Raw genomic sequence first — 23,152 nt, forward strand, 5'->3', positions numbered from 1 at the left:
TTGTATAAGGGGAAGAAGAGGTGGGACACATCTCCATGTGGTGTCCTTGTGAAATAAGTAGAGCCATGTCTTCCTTAGAACTCATTAGGGAAAAACTCAATGAGGGGTGTGAAACATATATGATAAGTTTTGCCAGGATCTAGAGGAATGGGTGATAAACCTTACGAACTTGCTCTCAGCCTTTCATTTTCTTTCCCCTAAGGAGCAGCTAAACACACTTCTATAGGATCACTACTTTAAGCTTTCTTCCTCCAGGGAGATGTATTTTCTTGAGGATCATGAAAAGTCCAAGGCAACTATTCAAGACTAAAGAAAAAATTCTAATTGTACCTCTTGGCTTATAGGACTAAGTTAACTGGGTTTCCCCTCTTGCCCTCACATCCTGTCCTGTGAAAGATCAGTATACCTATACATAGCCTCTACTTAACTTGGGAGTTTTTAAACTAAGACCACAGAACCTCTCAATGAAAGATGCCAAGATCATAGAGAGAGAGAGAGAGAGAGAGAGAGAGAGAGAGAGAGAGAGAGAGAGAGAGAGAAATCAGCTACTATTTGTAAAAACTATCCTTTTGAATTTAAAGTCAAGGTGGACTTTATTAAATAGGGACTGGGTTTCTGCATCAAATTTTGAATACAAATTTAAATATTTAAATAAATGTATAACCATTAAATATAGTCACTATTTTAACAGAGGAGACATGTTTCAAATAAACTTCTTAACAATTAATTAATTATTTATTAATTTGTTGTCTTGGCAGTCTCTGCTGTCTACTCACAAGGTTTGGACATCCAGGTCTAAGGGAGATCTTAAATCTCATCAATTATTGTGCATGTGCAATAAAGTTGGTATGCACAAGGCTTGGTATAGAAGACCAAGTGTTGTCTTTGGAAAGGTCAGATTTTGCTTTCTGACTATTTCAGCCCATGCTCAGGTCCAACTCCTTTGATTAGGTTAGTTTCAAGAATGAATTTCCCTATGCCAAGTATAGTGATAGGTGTGGTTATGGAGCTCCCCAAACCTGACCATTGTCTCTAGAAAATCTTTTACTCTAGTAAGAAGGAAAAAATAAAACAAATGCTCAGCTGAAAAGTGCATTTAACTTACATAAAGTGCTAAGAGCTGGGGAGTTGAACTGGGTGACAGAATAAAGACCAAAAAAAGACTAGGAAAAGCTTCTATGGTGAGATGACATGGAACCCTAGACTTGAAGGAAAAGCAAGGGTGAGCCAAAGGCAGCTCTAGGGAGAATAGTTGGATGAAAAGAATGATGTGCACAGGCCCCACATTAGCAATCCCAGGCAGAGGACAAGGTACCTGGTGAGTAAAGAGGGTCAGATTCAGCTTGCCTTGCAAGCAGCCGATCCAGGACCAAAGGTGGTTGGTTCGAATCCCAGTGTCCCATATGGTCCCCCGTGCCTGCCAGGAGCTATTTCTGAGCAGACAGCCAGGAGTAACCCCTGAGCACTGCCGAGTGTGGCCCAAAAACCAAAAAAATAAAAACAAACAAGAAATCACACACAAGGAATTTTGACAAGAGCATGCTAATATTCTGTTGAAGTAATAAGACTATTTGGGGAGGGTAACAGCCATTTGTAAAGTTATTTACATAGGAAGAGATCTTCAAGATTCTCCAGCACATATCCTGCAAGGTTAATGTGGAGTGTCACATATATGGAATGTCATATTTGCACCCTCCCTTTACACCAGTGATCACTGTGAATATGTATCACCCAACTCCTTTACAGTTGTAAGACTGGCTACTAAAAGTGTTGCCTCATAGTTTCCATGAGGATTAGACAAGGTGAGCCAGGGATTTCCTAGCACACAGCAGGTACCGAATACCTGTCAGCTTCATTGCCAGTAAATTAGTGAATAACAAGTGACTAGAGAAAAATGGTATGTTGCAATCTTCAGTATCTTGAGGGCAAGTTTAAGGTCACATAGAGAGTGCGAAGGTTATTTTAAGGCAAAATGGAAGAAAAATTGAAAGAAAAATTGTCCATCTCAGTCACAGTGAATATTGGAGCATAAGTGGAGTTTCAAGAGGGAGATGTTGGCATGGGGGAGAAGATAACCTTTAAGAGTTATAAAATCCTGCTGTAAAGATCTGATATTCCTAGTCACAAGGTCTAGCATAGTATCTGGGTGCCAAGATCTCTTCCATTGTGCTCCCTGAAAAATCACTTAGAGGAAGAGTGTGCTACTCAAAGCACCCTTTGGGCTTTCAGCAGGCCAAAGTGAAAGAAAATTGGCGTGTGTCCAAGAACTGTGACTGTGGGGGAAGTAATACTGGTAGTATCTCCCCCTCTTCTCTCTTGCTCAGTAGTGTCACATGGGCTCTCAAGATCAGCAACATTGAAGAAGAATCTGCAACAGAGGAAACACCGTTCAGTTTAGAAACGACCCAATGTTCGTTGGATTCTTGGGGAAAGCTTACACCACACCAGAAAGTTTCCGGAATCTCTCCTTCCTCCTCTCCACACTATTACTATTGGAGTTCACTTTACATCCTGCAAGAGGCTCTTTCCTTCTTGACTTTCACCATAGCCACACCCACCCCTTTTGGAATTCTTACTAGGATCCTCCATGTCACGCTATCACGCTGGAGTCACAAAGAGATTTTGTAAGCCAAGTTCAGAAGGTCTGGTTCTCTTTACTTTGAACAAATGGAATTTTATTTTGTTCTGTTTCTGTTTTTATTTTTGGATCACACTTGATGGTGCTCAGTTACCTCTGCCTCAGTTAGCCCTGTTTTTGTACTCCAGAATTACTGGGAGACCACATAGAATGCTGAGGACTGGAACTAAAGTCAATCTCTTCCTAGAGACATGACTGACCTGCATTATTATTGCTCTAACTCCTAACAAACAGGTTTGAATACAAACTTGACTCCTCTATCTCCCAGTCCCCTGCTCCTTCACCTCATATTTTGAATTTGTACTGCACAAAAACTAGATCAGTCACTTCGAGTATGTAAATAAACATAAAAGTGGGCTAACCGCCACATCTTGCAACCACTGGGAAGTGGAACTTGAAGCTGGTGATAGGAAGTAAGGACCGTGTAAGGGAAATGACTGTTCAGTCTGCTCGATCCTATGCGGTAAACCCCTACTCAGCCACACTCTTCCTGAGGTCCCTGGGTGTGGACAGGTCAGGTAACAGAAGATATCCAAGCTGTAATTTTTTGTGTTCCCTTTGGCTTGTGTTAGGAGTTAATGATGTCATCTCTTCAGGGAAAACGGAGGTTAGAAAGAATACATTAAAAACACGTTTTCATGGGGTGTCTCAGTAGGGGGTATGGACTCACTTGAAAACACATGTGCTGACCTTTCCAGGCATTTCTTCATAAAATAATATAGGCAACGCCCTGCTCTTTCTTTATTTTGCAGATTGTGCTCTGGGTTCAGCACTGCCTTTTTTGTTTTAAGAGAGTCCTTTCTCCCATTTTTGGTCAGCAGGTTCAGATGTAGGCCAACAACTGATTTCCCCTCACAAGAGAAATACAATGTTGTTTTAACATCAAATTCTAATAGAATAAAAATCTTTTTCAGCATGTTTTAAAAGTGATCACAAAAGACATGAGAACCCTGGCTGCATTAGCTCAAAGTCATGCCCAAAGGAAATTAGGAAGCAAAGAACAGAGAAGATTTAGGGACACAGTAAAGAAAGTGAAAACAAAACACATTGGGTTCCATGATCCTAGGCCATGTTCTTCTTGAAATAAATATTGGAAATAGGACATTTTATTGTTGACATTATACCAAAATGAAAACTCATTTTCTTTTATATGTTCAACGTGTGACAGCTTCTTAACATTGCATTCTGAAATTTTCCTTCTGTCCAAGCACTTACACCAGTGGTCCTCAAACTACGGCTCATGGGCCACATATTGTATTTGTTCCTGTTTTGTTTCTTCAATTAAAAATAAGATATATGCAGTGTGCATAGGAATTTGTTCATAGTTTTTGTTTTTACTATTGTCTGGCCCTTCAACGGTCTGAGAGACAGTGAACTGGTGTCTGTTTAAAAAGTTTGAGGACCACAGATACACTTTCCCACACTGCTTGTTCAGGGCTGCTTGATTGAATGAGCAAAATAGAGCAAAGAATCTATTTTCCTCTGCCTCCAATTTTCATATCATTAAGTTTCCTTGAGAACAGGGTCCTGCCCACTCAGTAAATCTTCAGCCTTATACAACCTCACCACGATCCATGGATATTATCAACGTTCAGCTGAAAATGATAATACAAAATTAAACTCCCCAAATTGAAGGCATGCTTTTGGTGCCTCTTACTAGAAGCTGATTCATCTATTTTTCAATCTTGAACAGAATCTAATAGCAACATGAAGTGAAAAAAGCCCATGAAAAGCACAGGCAAATCCTACTTTTCTGTTTCACAAATCTGAATTTTCAGAGTAATGGCAGAGTCATACTATACAAGAAGCCTATAGAGCTTTGGACACTGAGTCAGCAACAATCCACTTGCAGAGCACAGCCTGTGGAAATGGTTCTAATGAATGGGAGCTCAGAGCCATCAAGTTAAATGGACATCTGTGCTCTCTAAGTATTACAAACTCTTACTAAGAATAATGGCTAGAGGCCATTATTAATAATTAATATTAATTATACTTATAATCATCATAATAATGATTAATATTAATAACAATCAATAATGGCTAGAGGCCATAGAAATATAGTTATAGAGGTTAAGGTGCTTGTCTTGCATGCAGCCAACCTGATTTAATCCCTAACATGGCATATAATCCAAAAAGCACTGCTGAGCACAGAGCCAGGAATAGGATCTGACACTATCAAGTGTGATCCCTGAGGACAGAATCATAAAAAAGTTCAAAGTTCCAATTTCCACTACCCTCTGTAAATAATAGGAGCCTATGAGGTCACTTAGCAATTAGCAAATGCTCAGAAAAATACTCAAACTTCATTTTTTATGAGTGAGTTCTGGAGCACAGAATATTTTATTTTAAATTCAGGATATGAAGAAGAAAATGTTTCCTGAATGTACTCTGCCATCCTTGAAGAAGTTGTTCAGGAAAAAGTAGGATTGGGTGCTCTCTTTGGATTTTGGTAACACTATACTCATCCTGAATTATGCTCCCTTGTCTACTACCACCCTTTCATGCAGTTATCGTCTGGCCTCATCAGGGCATGGATCATATCATAAAGGAAAGCTAAGGGAAATTGAATTACTTCCCATAGTTTTATAAGTTTGTCAAAATTCGCAAAACTTCACCACACAAAGAGTAAATTTTACTACATGAAAATAAGCAACAACAAAAATGTAGTAAGAAGATAAGTAATAGCATCTTCAAAATATCTAAAGAAATTTTGGTGGACGAGGGAACACAGGCTTCTCCTGCCTAGAGACACAAAAGCAATAGGAACACCAACTTGGGGCTAAGGCTGGTAGAAGCCCTGAGAAAGAGAGGAATGAGTACTTCCTCCCTCAAAGGACAAATTTAACCTGAGAGTCAATGGCCCTCCTTTTCTGAGGGAACACAGATTTCTCCTATCCAGAAACATAAAAGCAGAGGAGTGCAGATGATCCCAATTCGCTCATGGCATGGCTTATTCCACAATCAATGTACACCAGCACAACACGTAGAAGAAAACACACTACAAAGAATACTGTGGGAAAGCATCTCAGAACGTCACTATGCTTAGAGAATGATGGATCTGAAGACCCAACAAGTACCAACCACCTACATAGACTTTCAGAGAAAAACTTTAGAGAGAAAATTTGGAGGATGTTCGATTAACTCAAAGAACCCATGGTGAAAACCAAGGAACCACAAATAAGAATCAAGAGGACATTAAAGTAAAAATAAAAACCTCCAAACTAAAATATCAGGGCTAAAAATCTTAGTAGCTGAAATAAAAACTTCACTGGAAAGCCTCACTAACAGAGTAACAGCTGCTGAAGACAGAATCAGTGAGCTGAAAGATGAGAGGTATAACAACTACATACATCAGAAGAGGCTGGAAAAGAACCTTAAAACAAAGATCAGATGATGGAAAAAAATCCTTAAAGAGTGTGAACAAATAAAAATAGAGGTCTGAGATAAACTCAATAGAAACAATGTAAGAATCATTAGAGTCACAGAGGCCCTGAAAGATAATCTCCATAAAAAAAAAACCCAAAAAACAAAAAAAAACCCAACAACAGTCATGGGGCTGGAGCAGTGGCACAAGCGGTAGGGCATTTGCCTTGAATGCACTAACCTAAGACAGACCACAGTTTGATCCCTGGAAATTCCATATGGCCCCACAAGCCAGGAGCAATTCCTGAGCACATAGCCAAGAGTAACCCCTGAGCATCACTGGGTGTGGCCCCAAAACAAAACAAAACAAAACAAAACAACACTCAAGGACATCATTGCAGAAAAACTCCCAGAGCTAAAGAATGCATCCAGGGCCCGGAGAGATAGCACAGCGGTGTTTGCCTTGCAAGCAGCCGATCCAGGACCTATGGTGGTTGGTTCGAATCCCGGTGTCCCATATGGTCCCCGTGCCTGCCAGGAGCTATTTCTGAGCAGACAGCCAGGAGTAACCCCTGAGCACCGCCGGGTGTGGCCCAAAAACAAACAAAAAAAATATGAAAAAAAAAAAGAATGCATCCAACCAAATACTACATGGCCAAAGAGTACTGGGTAAAGAGATCCAAAGAAAGACATTCCACTGCACATCCCAGTCACAATGGTAACTCTCAAGACAGAAAAAATACTGAAGGCAGCATAATCAACAATGAAAATCATGTACAAAAGAGCATCCTTAAGATTTACAGCAGATTTTTCAAAAGTATCTCTGAAAGCCCAAAGGCAATGGTGGGCTATAGTGACAAAACTCAACTAAATGATTCAACAAGAATAGTTCACCCAGCCAGACTTATATTCAAATACAAAGGCACAGCTTTACAGATAGACAACATCTGATAAACTTAATGACTCAAAGCCTTTAAAGAAAGGAAGAAGAGGCCTACATAAATAATTAAATGGCGCAGCTTAAACTTTTGGAAAAAGAGCAACTAAATCAACCAAAAATAGGAAGATGGAAGGAAATAATAAAACTTCTCTAAAGTAGAAATTTTCTTTTTTTTTTTTTTTGGTTTTTGGGCCACACCCGGCATTGCTCAGGGATTACTCCTGGCTATCTGCTCAGAAATAGCTCCTGGCAGGCACGGGGGACCATATGGGACACCGGGATTCGAACCAACCACCTTTGGTCCTGGATCGGTTGCTTGCAAGGCAAACACCGCTGTGCTATCTCTCCGGGCCCAAAGTAGAAATTTTCTACTTTAGATTTTTCTCTCTAAAGCCTAGGATGGAGCATGGTTAGATCCCCCGGCATCCTATATGGTTTCCCAAGTTAGGAGCAATGTATTAGTTCATAGCCAGGAGTAACCCCTGAGCATCACTAGGTGTGGCCCCGAAACAAAAAGAAAAAAGAAAGTGGGGAGATCATTACAGACACTACAGAAATCCAAAGGTTAATTAGATATTATTTTGAGAAACTCTTTGCCAGAAAACATGAGAACCTGGAAGAAATAGATAAATTCTTGGACTCCTATAATCTTCCAAGGTTATACCAAGCTGTTCTGACATATTTTTATAAGTCCACCACTATTGAGGTAATAATATTGGTAATCAAGTCTTCCCCAAAACAAAAGCACAGGACCAGATGGATTCACTAACACATTCTTTCTAACTTTTCAAGAGGACCTACTACCAATCCTTTTCAGGATCTTCCAGAAAACTGAAAACTTCCAAATAGTTTCTACAAAGATAACATCACCTTAATACCAAAAGAATAGAGTACCACAAAAGAGTTACAGACCAATATCTTTGATGAACAAAGAAGCAAAGATCCTCATAAAATCCTACTGAGCAGAATCCAAACTCTCATCAAGAAGGCCATACACCATGACCACATAGGAGTCACCCCAGAGATGCAAGGGTGGTTTAATACACACGTGTCAATCAATATAACACAGCAATATAATATAAACAAAGGGAAAAATAAAAACCATATGCTCATATCAATAGATGCAGAGAAAGCATGAGGTAAAGTCTAACATCTCTTCATGATAAAAATCTCTCAATGAGATGGGAATGGAAGGAATTTTTTTCAATATAGTCAAGTCCATTTACCTCAGCTCATGGCAAATATTATGCTCAATGGGGAAAAACTTAAAGCTTTTCCTCTAAAATTTGGCACAAGACAAGGCTGCTGCCTCTCGACACTCCTATTCAACATAGTACTGGAAGTAGTTGCCATAGCAATTAGGCAAGAAAAAGATATCAAGGGCATCCAGATAAGAAAAGAAGAAGTTAAGCTTTCACTATTTGCAGGTGACATTATTCTATATTTAGAAAACCCTAAAGAATCTACAAAAAAAAAAACCTTGTAGAAACAATAGATTAGTATACCAAAGTTCAGGCTACACAATACATGAAAATCAATGACCTTATGTACAAATATTAATAGAAAAATAAATATTAAAAAATCCCAAAAGCCTGTCTAGAGTACAGGCGGGGTTGGGTGGAAAGGAGGGAGATTTGGGACATTGGTGATGGGAATGTTGCACTGGTGATGGGGGGTGTTCTTTACATGACTGAAACCCAAACACAATCATGTATGTAATCAAGGTGTTAAAATAAAATATATATAAAAAAGAATTTAGAGTAAAGTAATGTAAAAATTTAAAGTAGACATAGATATGTGGTGATCATTAATTGTAAAACTGGTTTATAAATAATAAAATCTCTAAATTAAAAAAAATCTCTTTCATAATAGTGCATAGCAACTCATTTACCTTGGAGTCAACCTAACTAAGGAGGTAAAGAACCTATAAAAGAAAATTACAAAACACTGTTTCGAGAAATAAAAGTAGATGCAAAGAAATGAAGGTATATATCTAACTCATTGATTGGGAGGATCAACATTATTAAAATGGCCATACTTTCCAAAGCATTGTACAGATTTAATGCAATTCCTCTAAAGATACCCTTGACATTTCTTAAAAATGGGGAAAAACACTCCTGAAATTTATTTGGAAGAACAAAGACCCAGGAATTGCTAGAGGTATCCTTAGAAAAAAGAGTAGATGGGAGGCAACACTTATCCCAACATTAAATTGTATTACAAAGTAATAGTCATCAAAACCTCATGGTATTGGAATAAAGATAGACCCATAGATCAATGGGATAGACTTGAGTATTTAGAAAATTAACAACAGACTTACAATCAATTAAGCTTTGATAAAGGCTCAAAAAAAACCACAAAATGAAGCAAGGAAACTTCAACAAGTGGTGTTGGGATGACTGCTCAAAAGAAGAAAGAAAGAAAGAAAGAAAGAAAGAAAGAGAGAGAGAAAGAAAGAAAGAGAGAGAGAAAGAGAGAGAGAAAGAAAAAGAGAGAAAGAGAAAAAGAGAGAAAGAAAGAAAAAGAAAGAAAGAGAAAGAAAAAAGAGAAAGAAGAAAGAAAGAAAGAAAGAAAGAAAGAAAGAAAGAAAGAAAAAAGAAGAGAATAGAATAGAATGTCAAATCCCACAAGTGCTGTTAGAGCCCAGCAGCTTTTCACTGTGTGATTCTCAATACCACAATCATTTCTAACAGCATCATAACCAAGTATCTATAAGCACCATATACTCAAAACACACACACACACACACACACACACACACACACACACACACACACACACACAGTGGTAGGACCCACTTTAGCAAACACCATAAATCAAAGAATTAACCAGGAATCTGGAACTCTGCTGAGCACAGGAACATCACTAATGCTGCTCTCAGCAGAACCACACATAAATGTGTACTTCAACAAAGAGAGGGCACCGTGATGAGCATGTATGAAAGTTTTACAAGGAAAGGATTGAAAAGAATCTTGGTGATCACCAGGATCAGAGTGTGCAAGTATCATTGTTGAATCAAATAATTAATTATGGTGGTGGATGGTGAAGGATGGAGGCTTTTGTCCTTAGGCCCCGGCTACGTGACTTCATCCCCCATCAACCGGAGGGTCTGGGGTCCAGGAAAGCAACGGGTATTGAACTCACTCACAGGCAGGCATCAGGAGGCATCAACTTTATTCATGCCCTATTCACCACATGTGTGTGGCCTATCTCATAACCTTTCAAGCACAGCCATTCTTAGGTAGCCCTGCGTCTTAACTCCTGTCAGCCATCTTCCCTTTGACCTCCATGCTGGTCAAAGACCAAAAGGCAGAGACCCAAAAGCCAGAGAGCCCAGCAGGGCAGAAGGGGCCTAATCCTCTGGGTCAAAAGCCTTATCTACCTTTCCCAAGACCCCTCCCAGGAATGGGCGGGGTCTTGCAGGTAAGGTCAAGTTACCTAGGGAGAAAGGGTGGGGGAATGAGGCTTCATATCATAACCTAGTGAGTAACCCTTGTGAAACTACATCTTTAATTCTGAACAACCACCTCCCTCCTATGATGTCATCACAAAAGTAAATAAACAATATCCATAGCAATGAAGAAGAGAAGGAATGGGAGGGTAAAAGAAAGACAAAATTATAACAAAGAAAAAAACACCCCAAACAATTCTCTGCAGCATTGCTGGTCATTCTCTGTCATTGGTAATTACATAAGTATTGAATTTGCCCTATCCTGGCGTTGCACACATGTTGAGTAGCAAAATCCAGCAATCTGTACCTTTTCCCAGGAGAAGGTAGTTTTCCTATAGCCATTCTGGGTTGGTAGATGGGGTCGGTTGGTAGTCGGGATCTGTTTCTGAACTGCATATCTCTAATTCTGTCCTATTCTTTTCTTTTACTTAGTTAAGCAAGATATATTTTATTGAATGAAACTGCCTGAGAGAGAAAACACAAATTGATGAGCAATACTAATTCACTCATCTATGGGCTTTAAGAAATATAAAAGACACCATTAAAATAATTCCCTTGGAAAATGTTTAATGTAAGTTCTTTTGAAAATTAAAAAAAATATATCCCCTTTCACCACAGAGACTGGCACACATCACAAAGAACACCAATAATTATCAAGGAGATGCAAATCAAATCAAAACAACAGTGAGGTACCATCTCACACCACAGAGACTGGCACACATAGCAAAGAACAGGAATAATCAGTGCTGGCAGGGATGTGGGGAGAAAGGAACTCTTATTCACTGCTGGTGGGAATGCTGTCTAGTCCAGCCTTTATGAAAAACAATATAAATTCCTCAAAAAACTGGCAATTGAACTCCCATATGATCCAGCTATACCACTTCTAGGGATATACCCTAGGAACACAAAAATACAATTCAAAAATCCCTTCCTCACACCTATATTCATTGCAGCTCTATTTACAATAACCAGTCCCTGGAAACAACCAACATACCTTTCAACAGATGAATGGCTAAAGAAACTGTGGTACTTATACAAAAGAAATATTATGCAGCTGTCAGGAGAGATGAAGTCATAAAACTTTTCTATATGCATATACATGAAATATATTATGCTGAGTGAAATAAGTCAAAGGGAGAAAGACCCAGAATAGTTTCACTCATCTATGGGCTTTAAGAAAAATAAAAGACATCATTGAAATAATTCCCAGAGACGAGGGTTGGAAGGACCGATTCAGGATATTAAGCTCACCACAGAGTGGTGAGTGTAGTTAGAGAAATAACTACAGTGAGAACTATCATAGCAATGTCAATGAGTGAGGAAAGTAGAAAGCCTGTCTTGAATACAGGTGGGGTGAGGCGGGGAGTGGGATGGGGCATTGGTAATGAGAATGTTGCACTGGTGAAGAAGGGTGTTCTTTTTATGACTGAAACCCAACTACAATCATGTTTGTAATCATGGTGTTTAAATAAAGATATTACTTTTAAAAAAAATCCCCTTTCCTTTGGACACAAAGTCAGTCAACTCATAGGATTGGTAACTGACTTTCTGCTGATACAAAATTCATGCAGGTTGTAATGCTACGGTTACAACCTACCACTTCATAGGGATAGACATACTTAGACTCAAGAGTTTCTGAGTTTGTTCTACCCAAGCCTCTTCTAGGAGCCTGGTACCACTGTCCTGTGCATGGTTCTATGTTCTAAGGTGGGGGTGAGGGTGGGATAGTCAGCAGTAGGGTGTCTGAGCAACTAGTGGCCTTGCTTCTGAGAATGCTCTGGTCTCCTTAGGCACTTCACTGCCTTTCATCGCACAGCCTTTGCAAATTCTGTTTCCTATAAAGTCCTTTGCATACGTATCTCAGCCTCTTCTGACTATATCCTTTCTCTCCATGACTGTGTGTGGGATGAGGAGAGGGAAGGTAATGGCTGTGCTAAAACAATGACTCTTAGGACCATTTCTCAGAATCCTCCTGTATAGTCCTCAGTTTCAGGGAACTCAGGTCATTCCTGGGTCAGCTGAGTCTAAATGCATGCCATTTTTACTACCACTGTGCTATCACTTTCACCCAGGAACATTTTTGTAACCATGGTGCTCAAATAATTTTTTCTTTTCCTTTTCCTGTTCTTTTATTTCCAACAGAACCACGTAATTTGAATCATCTTACTCTGCCTCATAAATTGAGCGGAGAGGAATGGTACCAGGACCAAACAGTGGTATGAACATTGAGTGGAAATAAAAAATGATAAGACCTGAACACCAATCCCAAAGGCAATGATAACAGAATCGATACCCAATCTACAACAAGCTATCCCAGAGGGGACCAGTTACACTAGCATTCCAGGATCAAAGGAGGGAGCTATGGGGTGCATGCTGAGTGTAAACAGGGGTGGAGGGAGGACAGCACTGGTAGTAGGAAGGCCCCTGATTCATTGTCATTATGTACCTTAAATATTACTGTGGAAGATTTGTAATTCACTTTGGTCACAATACACATTTTTTTTTAAAAAAAGAAAAGTCGATTTCTAAAATGCACTAAAAATAATTTTAAAAAATCTCAAAAAAATTAGAAAGAAATAAAGTTAAGTAGCATTTATCTTTAATCAAAGAAACAATGCTTAAATTTTTTTTATTATAAACTGAGGAGAAACTGCTTGTCATATTGAAGCACCATCTTCCTCAGCACCCGAAAACAAATAGACAGGACAGAAAAGAGAGCTAGTCATTAAACAGGAAATTTAAAGCGACTCACAACTGGACAAATGCATTTGACAGGTGGCTAAGTTTGATTTCTTCTTCCGATATAAATGTTTTAATTCTCACTCAAGACCCAAACTGTTTTCCCTAGTTTCAGTAAGCAGAGAACCAAGGTAAAACATGCCTGCATAGCTGAACTCCTAGTAAGTGACAAGCATCTGTGGCTCTGAACCCCATCAACTCCATCAGTGACTCAGAATCCCTGTACACAAACCATGAGGAGTTTTAGGGAACCAACTGTCGCAACAAACTTAGATAAGCATACTACAGTGGGTCCCTGGACTAATGCTTAGGATTTCTTGCTAAGTTTGAGTTGCTAAGCAGCAAGACTTTGGAAGTTGTTATAGCTAAAAAGGAGAATGGTGAGAATGGTCAATAGGCATTTCAATGTATATCTGCTCCAATGTACTTTTTATTTATATGGAGTCAAGGGAAGTATTAATGCTCATTTTTAACATGTGCTTGAGGCACATTAGATGTGAAAGAAAGACATCTTAATCTCCCACTGTCAGCACAACTCTCCAATGATATTGAGAAAGAAGAGATTGTAGCTGGGAAAAAGTCAAAACTTAGTCTTCCTTTATGGATACTTTGAGTGGAAACTATGGCCTAGAGACATACAATCACAGTTCCTGGGTTCAATTCAGGAGGCCCCCTATTTCTTATAGGCTTTTCTTTGCATAACCTAAGGCTGCTCCACCACTTTAACAATCAACCATTAGGTTACAAAGCTTACATTTCTTTTGAGTTGAGGAGAAAAACACATATAAAATGTCTGGGAACAGAGACAAAAGGGTCAAAGATACATTGGTGGTGTTAAAAAATACAGAAAAAATATTCAAGCCAAAGTCAACAACAATGAAATCATGAGACCCAAATTAAAAAAAGGTGCCTTAGTTATGCTGGCAGGTTGAAAGTGAAGGGTAGTGGTATGGGATGGACTCTGGGAACATTGGTGCAGGGTGGTTGTCATGGGGATGGGATTGGTCCTGAAACAGTTTATGTCTAAAACTAAACTATGAGTAACTTTTAAAATCACAATTCTTTAAACATTTTGTTTTCTGAAAATAAAACTCCTCTTGTGCAACTTGAGAAAGCCCACATTTCTATTGAGTCAGGTAAGTGTTATTTTAATGTCTGGTTGGTGCCATTTAGGCTCTTTGGGAAAATGATAAAAAGAACTGAGTTCCAAACCACACCAGGGCAAGGACTTAAAAGCCTACATTATTTCAGATCATTTTTAGTGGACTGGACACTTCAGCCCCTGCTATCAGCCTGGATGCATTTTCCAGAAACTAGAGAACAAAGAAACGATTAATTTTTAAGGTCCAATAAGAAATTATGTGCACATAAAAATCCACAGAGACCACAGCACTGGTTTACTCCAGGATCCCAGGTAGTTCTACTTGGTACTTACAAGAGAGATGGGTGATGTCTCTGAGTGTTGGCATGGTTGCATTGTGAATGCCCACACTCTAATGTTTGGGAGCTTGAAGTACTCTGTGCTTTCATTAAGAGATCCCAATTTAATCATGTCTCTTTTACACAGTACAGACTGACTATCTACAGAGGAAAGGAGATCCTCTGATTCCTGAATATATATCCTCTAAAGACCTGTGCCTCCACTTCAGCCATCCAGACACACCAATATCTTACCACTGTCTTATAGATGGTTCTGCTGGTCAGCCATGAGGAGAGGTAAGTTTCCAAAGTCAGTTTAGGCAAAAGTGGGTCTTTGTTTAGTTCAGAAAGGGATATAAAGTGTCTTGGATGTAAATTTTATTGGGATATAAACCCAATAGAAAGTGTACAAAGTGAGATGCTCAGAGTGAGTCACCCTATGAAGTTGCTGGTAGATATGTCACAAAGGATGAAGCACTCTGGGCAGCAGTCACTTGCTTGATGCATACAACACTGGAGTCTAGGACATAATTGAGCTTTTTCACCTATTTCCCACAAATTCAACACTTGCTTATATGCAAGAAAAATGTGAAAGCAAAGTGCTTTCCCTGCTTGTCCCTGACAAGAAGAAGGGCTTCTCCCAGGCAGACTTGCCGGTCTCTACTGTGTCCAGTGCAAATCCCACCTGCCTGTTTGGGCAGGCCCGAACACTGCCCTCTGAGTTTGCAGGTGATGGGATGGGGAAATTTTATCTGGAAATTTTGATGTCCGTAGCTCTGCATAGTTTCATGGTGTATTGAAATGTAGGTATCTCATTGTAAGTACTCTGCTCTTCTCTGTCTTTCTCCAGTGGGACTTGTGGTCAAGCATACATGTTCCTTTGTCTTACTAAGTCAGGTGGGATCTCCCACAGAATATTCTAAGAGCATTTTTAACCTCCAGGTTCCAAAATCAGAACTGGAAGTCCTTTTCATTTGCAAACACTTATTTCCATTTCCTTCTACTTTTGGCAGAAGGCACAGTTGAAGTTCCCTGTAAACCAACTATTTTTTTTTATTAGAAAAGATCATTTATACTTGCTTTAGCATCAGACAGACATTATGCTTTTATTTTGTATCATGTTCAGCTTGTATATATTTATTTTATACACCAGCTTGATGTTTTACTCAATGATGAAGTTTTTTTTTTTGTTTTGATTTTTAACCAGTGAATGGCTGAGCTTTCAAAAATCGAGGCTAATTTCCATCTGCACTTGCTGCTCCTCGTTTCCCTTCCCAGTTTTCCTCGCATTGATAGCATGTTATAAATTGCCACATCAATGAGATCTCAGGCTCACATTCCAATAGGATGAGGCAATAAATATATCTTTAAGAAATTCTATTACTAACCTGGTTTTAGGCTTCACAGCAAACCTTACAACATGTCACATTTCTTCAAATCTTTTGTGCTCACAGGGAGACAGCAACAGAAGCAAGAGGTGAACAGCGCAGGAGAAGCAGGATCACTTGTTACACAAGCAAGCAGGAGTTTTGGGGTCACAAAGCTGGCACCCCAGGAAGTACCATACACATCACACATAGAAAAAAGCCCAGAAAAAGAAGGGAAGGGCATATGTTTGCAAGCATCTTCTTCTCTTCTCTTTCCATAGCTGCTCTGTCCCTACTTCAAAACAAAGCTGAGAGCAAGGATGCCTCTAAATAATCTTCTGTTTAGACTGGCCGGAGCAAGACACATGCAAATGGCCAGTCTTTCCTCTTTCTGGAAAAATATAGCCAGACGTTCTGTTCTCAGAGTTCTATCCTCTTTCCCAAAGTCGACCTTCTGAAAGCCAGTCCTGGGGAAAGGGACACACAGAGAAGCCTCAATACACAGGCTAGGAGGAATAAGGAAGGCGTTGGCTGTGGGGGGCACAATCTGTGTTTGTGAGGTGCATCCAGGGAAGCAGCATACTAGCGGGTGGTCACGCGGGTGTTGAGAAGACTCCTCAGAAGGTGGTAGTTTTAGTCAGGGGGACCTGCTTTTGGCTGGCTTGTGGCGCCACGGGCTCCTGCTGGTAGGGTATTGGGGGGCACATGCACCCTGCCCCAGCTCTGGTCTTGAAAGCAGTGGCATAGTAGTCGAGGGGCTCCTCCTCTGCACCTCCACCCTCGTCCTGGAAGCAGCAGCGCAGGCACAGAACCCTCTGGAAAGAACGGCGGAAGTTGTCAGAGAGGAAACCATAGAGGATGGGATTGGCGCAGCTGTTGGCGTAGCTGAGGATGAGGGACACATGGTTGATGATGGCGTTCAGGCTGGTCACAAACAAGTTCAGCAGCTGCACCACATAGAAAGGCATCCAGCAGAGCACGAATACGGCCACCACCATGAGCACCAGCCGCGTGATTTTCTTCTCCGATCGCCTTCGTTGCTGCCAGCCCGCCCTCAGGGCCACGGCTCGCATCTTGCCCACGATCAGCAGGTAACACAGGCCGATGGCGAGGACGGGCAGCAGGAAGCCCAGCAGGAAAGTGTAGACAACGAAGACAGCAGACCAGGCCGGGTGTGGCCAGTGCAGGTTGCAAGCCACGGCCTGGCCACCCCGAGCCGGCCTGGTGTCGGCGAAGATGGCAATGGGCAGAGTGACCAGCAAGGACGCCAGCCACACGCCCAGGTTGATGAGCTTGGCCACTCGGGGCCTCCGATAAGTGGCAGCGCGCAGCGGGTGCACCACGGCCACATAGCGGTCCACACTGAGCACCGTGAGGCAGAAGACGCTGGTGAACATGTTCAGGCCGTCCACGCTGAGCACTGCGCGGCAGAGAACCGAGCCAAAGGGCCAGTGGCGCAGGGCGGCCGACGAAGCCACGAAGGGCACGCTGAGCATGAAGAGCTCGTCTGCCACGGCCAGGTTGAGCAAGTAGATGTTGGTGGCGGTTTTCATCTTGGCATAGCGCAGAATCACGAAGATGACCAGGGCGTTGCCTACCAGTCCCACGAGGCACACGAGCGCATAAATGCACTGGATGGCGATCATGCCAGCCTCCCCTTCGCCCTCGGACCCTGCCTCCGGCTCTTGCTGGTCCTGCGGGGCCAGGCTGGCATTGGTCTCCAAGGGCCGGTCGATGTCCAGCCCTTCCTCGCCCCAGGGGGCCAGCGTCGGGCCGCGGCTCATGGCCAGAGGCCTCTCGGCGGGCTGCAGGAGCCGGAGCCAAGCGGCAGGGCAGGTGCAGATCTAGGGCTGCCCGCCGGATCAGCTCTGGCGCAGACGCGCACAGCTCGGTGCCAGCCCCAATTGTGTGCACAGGCTGGCGCGGGGGCGCACCCCAGTTCACTCACCCTGCGCCCCTAGGCTGCTGAGAACGCCCGGCTGGGTCGCACTACCTCGCCCTCGTCATTCAGAGCTCTTGATCTGGGTACCCCAGTGCCAGGGGGCGTGGGGGAGGTCGCCTTGTTTTCCCACCTCCGCTGCCTACTCCTCCCCCTCCCGAGCCACCTTAGGGGGGATCCAGCTCCGCCTCTGGTCCTACCCGGTGCTCCTCGGGCATCCCCCTCCGCAGTCCTTCATTTCCGATCCTGATTTTGCGCCCTGGCAGATCAATTACTTGCATTTATCCTTCTGGCCGACCCCCAGCTGCCTTGGATGGGGATTAGAGTCCGTAGAGTCCTGCGTTCTGGGTGAGGCACCAGGCAATGAAGGCGACTAGCCTGAGCGAACTCAGCTTCCAGCCAGTCTCTGAGCCTGCACCCCCTTCCCCCGCGCGCCCCTCCTAGTTCTCTGAAGACTTGCGGCGTCTGTCTCCTCACTAGCCCCATTTCACGCAGCCAGCGGAGCCTGGACTCCTACAGGCATCACGCTGAGTGCTCCAGCTCCCGGATTTCAGGTAGCCCTTCCCTGAACCCCATCACTTTTTGATCGTGAAATTTTTCAGTTGGATTTGGATGTGGTGAGGTGGGGGATAGGCCCAGGGAAGGGAGATGGATGTGCTCAGGCAGATACCCAAAGCAGATGCCTCTGAGCAGGGCCGGGACATTTCTGTAACTCGAATGACTAAGGAACCCTCTAAATGTCCTGACATCACACAGCTTAGTGTGACTTCATGCTCTTGCCATGTGCCTTCTGGGCTCAGACTGGATTCCAACAGATGGCCTCCATCTCTAGCCTTAACAGCTGATTTTGTGCCCAGGTTAAACAAAATCCCTGGCAAAGTGCCAGCATCATTTTGAGGGGTATAGAAGAGGCTCCCAGGAGGTGGGGGTGTTTGCCTTGCAAGTGGCCAACCAGAATTCTTTATCCTTGGCATTCTATATAGTTCAAGGAGAGCATCTCCAGAAGTGATCTCTGAGCAGAGTTAAAAGTAAACCTTGAGCACACACACACAAAAGTGTGTGTGTAATGGGGTCACAGCCCCTCTGTGGCAGTTGTGGAGATACAGAATTAACTCTAGCAGTTAAGTCTAGAGCTGAAGGTGATCTGCTGGGAATCCGGTCAGAGACTAAACACACATGGCAAGAGCATGAAGTCACACTATTCTGTGTGGGGTCAGGGAATCAGAGGAGATCCTTAGTCCTGAGATCTTTGACTGTTTGACGCCAACTGTAAATGACTTTTCAAAGGAAGACTCTAGCTTTTCAAATATATTGATCTAAGTTTTTTTTTTTTTCCTTTAAATTGAAGGTGGAGTGGAAAGCAGCATGTATATAAGTGATTGGCACTTGGTAATAAGAGAGTTGACCCATTTTTTGGACTGGGTATCTGTTCTCCAAAGGGACTCATTTATAAGATTTATAGCAGATCTTTATGCAGACTTCTTTATGTCGTTCTTTTCTTCATTCTCTTATGATCAAAAGCTTCTTCTCGTTTTGATCCATGAGAAAAACTAGTATGAAGAAGGGAGTGAGACCACTGTCATTTTAGTGATGCCAGTGTTAGAAGAGGGTGGGAGACAAGGAGATATGGCTGGAATAGGAGGCAGATTATTCTCTAGCCTGATCTAGAAGAGAACTGGTTATGGTCTCTACAGAAAGCCTCTTCTGAATAGAAGGAATGATGCTTAGAGATTCCCATCTTCTGTCCTCTGTTCTGCCTCTTAGTGATAGTTTCCACTCTTCTCTTAAAATGTGGACAGAATCATAATCCAGTGGGTAGGGCATTTTTTTTGTGGTTTTGGGGTCACACCTGGCAGTGCTCAGGGGTTATTCCTGGCTCCAGGCTCAGAAATTGCTCCTGGCAGGCACGGGGGACCATATGGGACGCCGGGATTCGAACCGATAACCTCCTGCATGAAAGGCAAACGCCTTACCTCCATGCTATCTCTCCGGCCCCGGTAGGGCACTTTCTTTGCAAGTGATTGACACAGATTGAGTTTACAAAACCATATACAATTCTCTGGGCCCACCAGGAATGATTCCTGAATCTAGAGCTAGGAGTAAACCCTGGGTACAGTTGGATTTATTTTTTCCTGAAAACCAAAATAAGAATTTCCCTCAAATGTATTTTCTATAGTCCCATCTTTCCTGTGAACCTTGAGAAGTGTTAGCATCCAGTTATAAAATCCATTCCTAATGCTTCCTTACAGCAAATTAAGCTAGCATTTAATAAAAAAGATTCAAAAGGCTGTTTTCCATGATTATTCACAACGAATCGCTTAATATAATGAGTGAGTGCATATTAATATCATTGGAAGAATTACAATCCAGCAATCTTTGAGTCCTAGAGGGGGCAGGGAGTCAGTATTACAGTATTCATGAATTTACTCAGTCAACACATTTTAATGAAGATCCCTTGCCAACATGGCTGCACTTACTCCTTCATTTTGAGGTGATGTGCAGGACTGAAAGAACCTTAAATTGTCACCACTGCCCCATCTTAAAGAAGCAAGTGCTCAGAGACCATGGTGGCAGCATTGGGGGGCTTTGAAAGGCTTTACCTATGTGACAAAGAGAAGATGGGAGGAAGGTGATTTACAGAGAGCAGGTTTTGCAGGGGATTGAGGATTGAGCTTAAATGTGGCAAACAAAGCAGGACAGTAGGATGTCACAGGTAATGACAACATACCTAACACTGCTAACTTCTGGGAGTGCTTTTATTTCTTCTGCAACCTAGAGTACTTACCTCAAACTTCAAAGCAGCAGGAAACATATACAGTCCAGAGAAGTGACATGTATTTGGTTTCCTAATTGCTGGCAGGCTCCAGTTCTAACAGAACTGTGGCATCAAGGAGAGACCAGGGTGCTTGAGAGCATTCTGGATGTATACAGGATAGGTACCTATGGGGCCCATGTAACTTCATGGTCTTGAAACTAAGTTGCTTGTTTCAAATCCAGCTCCACCTTTACCCAGGTATATCACCTGAGTTGAATAGGTTTCTCGATGCTACTGTTTCCACAAATTCAAGATGGGCTTGAGCATAGTAGCTTTCTACTAGTTCTCTCCAGAGTCTTCATCAGGGCAAACTGTAGTAGTTTGAGAGGATGCACAGCCCTTCTCTGCCCAAAAACAGCTCTGTGAATTCCAACAGTTCTTTATTCTTTTCTGGGTAGTTGTGAAGAGAACTACTAGAAGGATGGAACTAGAGAAGTGGCCAACTGGGGCCTAGATAGTCTTACACTCACAGCAACTTTCAGGTGTCAAAAAAATAAAGGTAGCCTCTTAAGAGCAAAGATTGCATTATCGTTATCATATATACTGTTAGCATTAAATAAGGTTTTACCTATGATGTTTTCATATATATCTTGTATTTAAAATACAATCCTGAGGGGTTGGAGAGATAGCATAGAGGTAGCGTGTTTGTCTTGCATGCAGAAGGACAGTGGTTCGAATCCTGGCATCCCATGTGGTCCCCCGAACCTGCCAGGAGCGATTTCTGAGCATAGAGCCAGGAGTAAACCCTGAGTGCTGCTGGGTATAACCCCCCCAAAAACAAAGAAAAATACAATCCTGAGATATGAGGGGGAAGTATTGCTACTATTTTATTTATATACAGCCAATTTAAAGCAAGTTTCACTCACATAACCTGACTCTTTCTTCTGACTTGACCTACACTTTGATGATGGTTTATACTCAAATTCTATGGGGAGTCAAATTCACTTCTGTTAGATAGTTTGCATCATAGATTCCAAGTTTTATGCAAATTAGACCACATGGATGCTTTAATGATGGGGGGCTTCCAATTTCATTTTATTCATTACCACATCAAGTAAACTGAGAATATGTTATCTCTGTTTTAAAAAAGTTGAACATTTTAAGCAACAGGTTAATTTTCAAGGAGTTCACCATTGGCTGTTTCCAGAAATAGGGTCTGTTGAAAAAAAAAAGTTTGTGAATTTTATTGTCTTTCTCAATAGTGAAGGTAAATTTCAAAGTAAATTCAAGGTCCAGATAAGGCAATCAGTCTCAGTTCAGAAACACACTTCCAATATTTCCATACTTGAGAGGAATGTGAGAAACTGAAATGTGGGCCAAGTCAATTCATTTTGGGCACACCTGACATTGTTCAGGACTTATTTCTGGTCCTATTCCCAGGAGTCAATCCTGGCACACTATTCAGGGGATTATATGGAACTCAGATTGGCTGTGTACAAAGAAAGTTTCATACCCACTTTACTATAACTAATCCTTCTTGTGGAGACACAAGGAAAACAAGTTGACTCAATAAGAAGAGTCTCTTTTTCTATGACAACTTTGTGATGCCATGTTGACATCATGACCAAGAAGTGGAAAAATTCAGATCTGATGTGGGGGTTCTTCCTCAGAGTCAAGAAAATTTTATGGAAGTTGACCTTTCACAGATTAGAATCATTTAACTACAGAATTAGTTACTTAAATTTGCTTTGAGTTAAACAAAATTCTAAAAGTTAATTTTTGCAATGGACAGCCACTGAGTGTTCTTCTGATCATCTCTTGTAGACATAAGGAACTCCTTTATGAATACTACTCATACCATGTTTCTTAATGCTATACAAGCACTGCAAATAACCATGACTGACTAAATACTTAGGAAAGGTAGATATTTTTATTTTATACAGAAAATCCAAAGAAATTATCATAACTTGTAATAATAGTTCCTAAACTACATCTAAGAAACTCCATGAAAGGCCTAGAGCGTAAAAATTCAATAATCATTGGTGAACCAACTATGTAGAGAATAAAATAAACACTCAATATATATTTAGTTGTATAGTGTAATTTTAAACTCAGTAAAGGGAACAGTAACAGTATGTTATCAGAATAAATTAATAAATGTCCTGTATTAAGATAATAGCAAAATTATTTGAATCTTTAAATAAAAAACAAATAAAGAAAATATATAAGGCTGACAAACTAGGAGTTTTACTATAGCTGAAAGTGTGAAATGAAGAAACACATTTTGAAAACTAGGCATTTAGGAGGTCACAGGACATGACTTTGGTCTGAATCCCAGTTGGAGGGCTTACCAGTATGTGATATTAGTACATGTTGATATAGGTTTTTGGTACACCACCTCCTCTTCACAAAATATCATAAATCTTGGTCTTATCAAAAGTAGGCTGATGTATTGATTGAACAAGTTGACATATATGAAGCAAAACTATGTTTGGCACTGAACACAATGTACTTATTATCATAAACATTCTAAACTAGGCT

The 23,152-nt window shown here is 41.4% G+C and overlaps 1 protein-coding gene across 1 annotated transcript; it reads right to left on the reverse strand.

Moving 5' to 3' along the window:
* Positions 1 to 1,526: 1,526 nt before the first annotated feature.
* On the reverse strand, positions 1,527 to 17,767 carry SSTR4 (somatostatin receptor 4). The gene is made up of 2 exons (XM_049775252.1): positions 15,939 to 17,767; positions 1,527 to 2,368 (listed from the first exon to the last, which is right to left on the reverse strand). Exon 1 carries the CDS (start codon positions 17,699 to 17,701, stop codon positions 16,535 to 16,537), a length of 1,167 nt encoding a protein of 388 aa, XP_049631209.1. The 5' UTR covers positions 17,702 to 17,767; the 3' UTR covers positions 1,527 to 2,368; positions 15,939 to 16,534.
* Between the last annotated feature and the right edge of the window lie 5,385 nt (positions 17,768 to 23,152).

Source organism: Suncus etruscus, chromosome 6 (assembly GCF_024139225.1).
Source record: "Suncus etruscus isolate mSunEtr1 chromosome 6, mSunEtr1.pri.cur, whole genome shotgun sequence".
NCBI lineage: Eukaryota > Metazoa > Chordata > Mammalia > Eulipotyphla > Soricidae > Suncus > Suncus etruscus.